General features: G+C 37.7%; 1 protein-coding gene across 1 annotated transcript in view; it reads left to right on the forward strand.

The window, feature by feature from the left end:
- ZNF451 (zinc finger protein 451) overlaps positions 1-2,698 on the forward strand; it is a 37,198-nt gene that overhangs the window by 17,418 nt on the left and 17,082 nt on the right. Inside the window, exon 11 of the mRNA XM_009999199.1 lies at positions 2,401-2,531. Within this exon, the coding sequence (XP_009997501.1) occupies positions 2,401-2,531 (131 nt within the window). The remainder of the gene's footprint in view (positions 1-2,400; positions 2,532-2,698) is intronic.

Below are 2,698 nucleotides of genomic sequence, written 5' to 3' on the forward strand. Positions count from 1 at the left end.
GAATTTTTTTTTTATTTTTTTTTTTTTTTTCCCCTTCGGTTAAGAAACTATTAGGAATCTTAATTAAAGAAATGTCAGACCTGATTGACATCTAAAGTCCAAAGCTACCCTATCTGGGTTTTATAAAGAATTATTTAGTAAATAATTTTTCACGGTTATGTCAGACTTTCCCCACTTGAATTCAGACACTTGCTTTCAGTTGTACTTTATTTAATCAAAACTTGTTTGTCATTAATTTTCCCAAGGTTGTTTGCTGTGACAAGGACTTCTGTACTGTTATTATTTTTCCCAAGGTTAAAATGCCCTGTTTTGATTCAGTAATAATAAAAAAATTATTGAACCCAGGAATGACTGAACTTTATTCTTGTCAGAAATGTTTCTCCTCTGACCTATTTAAGAAAGAGAAATAATTCATAGTACAGTCTTAGTGTTACTAATCTATTGTTAGGAATCTCTATTAATACAATAATCTTATCCAGAGGTACCTCTGTGCTAGTTAAGACACTGTGCCCAAGGATGTTCCAAACAGGGGTGCCTGCTGGCACAGCCTAACCTGTGTCAGTGCCACTCCATTTCTTGCCTCCCACACACAGCGTTGCTGCATGCAAGCTATCTCCTGGGAATGGCCCCTGGAGCACTTGAACTGAAAAACCCTTGTCAAAGAGTTAATGGTGATTAAAATGGGCCATACTCAGCTCATTGAGGACTCCAGCAGTTTATTAGCAGCCTGGGAGCACTAAGTCACATCTGGATTTATTGTTGTAGATGCCCTCTCATAATAATGGCTTACAGAGTTATTCAATCTATGCTATTGCTGTTTGTTTAGCATGTGCAAATATCCCTGCCTCTTCTGATTATTTTTCTCTGCATGTCCCAACATTGCTGATTTTCCTTTACTATTTTTCTATGAAACTTTTGCATTATTTCTATTATTGGTAATACAGCCTTAGCTTTGCTTTGAGTTCCTCCATTGTATCGCCTAGGCTCTGTATGGTTTCTGTTTTCAGATACTCAGCTGTCTTTCACCCATTCGTTTTCTAGCTCCACCAGAGTAAATACAGTTCTGTCACTGTTTTCAGCTGTCCGGGTGAAGTGGTTATTGCATGTGTATTCAGCCAGAAGGCAGGGTTGTTAATTGAGTCTTTCCCCAATAGCAGTTACCAAGGCTATGACAACAGATGAGAACAACTTGCAAATACCATTTTTCTCATGGACAGACACCCTTAAATAGTTTCTGTGTAGTCTGTTAATAAATCTTTGACTTAATTTTTAATACCCTCTTACAGCCATTAGGATGAAAAGGGAAAAGAAAAACAGGTACTTAATTGCTTCTAATACTTTGTCAGAATATGCAACCCTCTGTAGCCTGTTTATTTGAGCCTTATTTTCACTTGTCCTCACATGAAGTGCTATCAGTGAACACTTTCACTTTCATTCAGTCCTTTCTTGCATCCAGCCACTTTTGTCACCTGTCAGATAAAGCAACTTTTTTTTTCTCCTCATTGCAAACCCATCATTTCTTAACAATTGGGGAATCTCATTAAATTCGTATTCACTCCCTTCAAATTGTTGTTCCATTTGTTTTTCTTTCGATGTTGTCATAGTACTTGCAAGTTCCTCTGGGTTTCCATGTATTCCTGAGAGACTTGCTGCTTTTTTCCTTTCCCTTGCAACCTGTTTCAGTTTGGCATTCTTTTTATTTGCAGCAGGTCTGTTACTCAGCTTGTCTCTGTTATCCAACTGTTTTCTCAGCTGGTCACTACATGCTGAGAAAATTCCTGCATTGATTTCCCCCCACCCCCCCCACCTGTTATAGGTTTATTTTGCTTATCCTTAACTTCATCCAGGTGTTTGTCAGGACTCTAGCATTTGATTTGGCTGTTGCTTCAGTTGTTGATTCTTATTTTTAAAGAATTCTAACATGTGATGGGTCAGGCAATTACAGTGCATTGGAAATAATCTTGGGCATTACATTAGTACAGGATTCCCTAAGAGAAGCATTCCTGATACTTGTCCTACCTTCCCGGAGCTCTTCTGCTTTTGCACAGTAACTGTAACTTTGCTTAAAACTGGAAAGAAATACGTCCTTGTGTCTAAGGGCATGTGATTCCTGTAAGAGAAGTTTTTCAGGATTATAAGAAAACATAATACAAAATTGAAAGAGAGGATTTGTGTAGGATCAAGCTAGTTACTTCTTCCTTTTTTGCTTTCTAACCCAAGAGCAATCCTCCTGGGTTAAACATGGCTACATGTTTATTTTAGCTTTCACATTGGTAAAAATTAATTCTGTCTTTAAAGCCAGATTTATCTTTGCTTTTGCTTTCTTGCATTCTAAATTCATGGTAGCATTTCCATTTGGCCTTTTTTTGTTGTACTTTTAATTGCTTCTTCACAATTTAGGAGGCTACAGCACCTGGAAACCTCCAGAGCAGTGCAAAATTTACAATTCTCTTAAGAGGATTGGATGTTTCTTTCTTCATCCACGTTGCGGTACCCGAAGAGAAGCAGCAGACTTTGCTATCTGTGTTCACGTAAGTTGGTGTCCACTTTCTTGATTATTGGGTTTTTATATCCAGAGAAGAGTGGCAGGTGCCAATACCTGCTATTGATGTTAAGTACTAACTACAGATTAGTTTCTTAGATTCTCCTCATGTGACTTCTACGTCCACTAAAAAAAGAAAACAGCCAATAAATTGAG

Source organism: Chaetura pelagica, unplaced genomic scaffold (genome assembly GCF_000747805.2).
Source record: "Chaetura pelagica isolate M959 unplaced genomic scaffold, ChaPel_1.0 scaffold90, whole genome shotgun sequence".
NCBI classification, from domain to species: Eukaryota; Metazoa; Chordata; class Aves; order Apodiformes; family Apodidae; genus Chaetura; species Chaetura pelagica.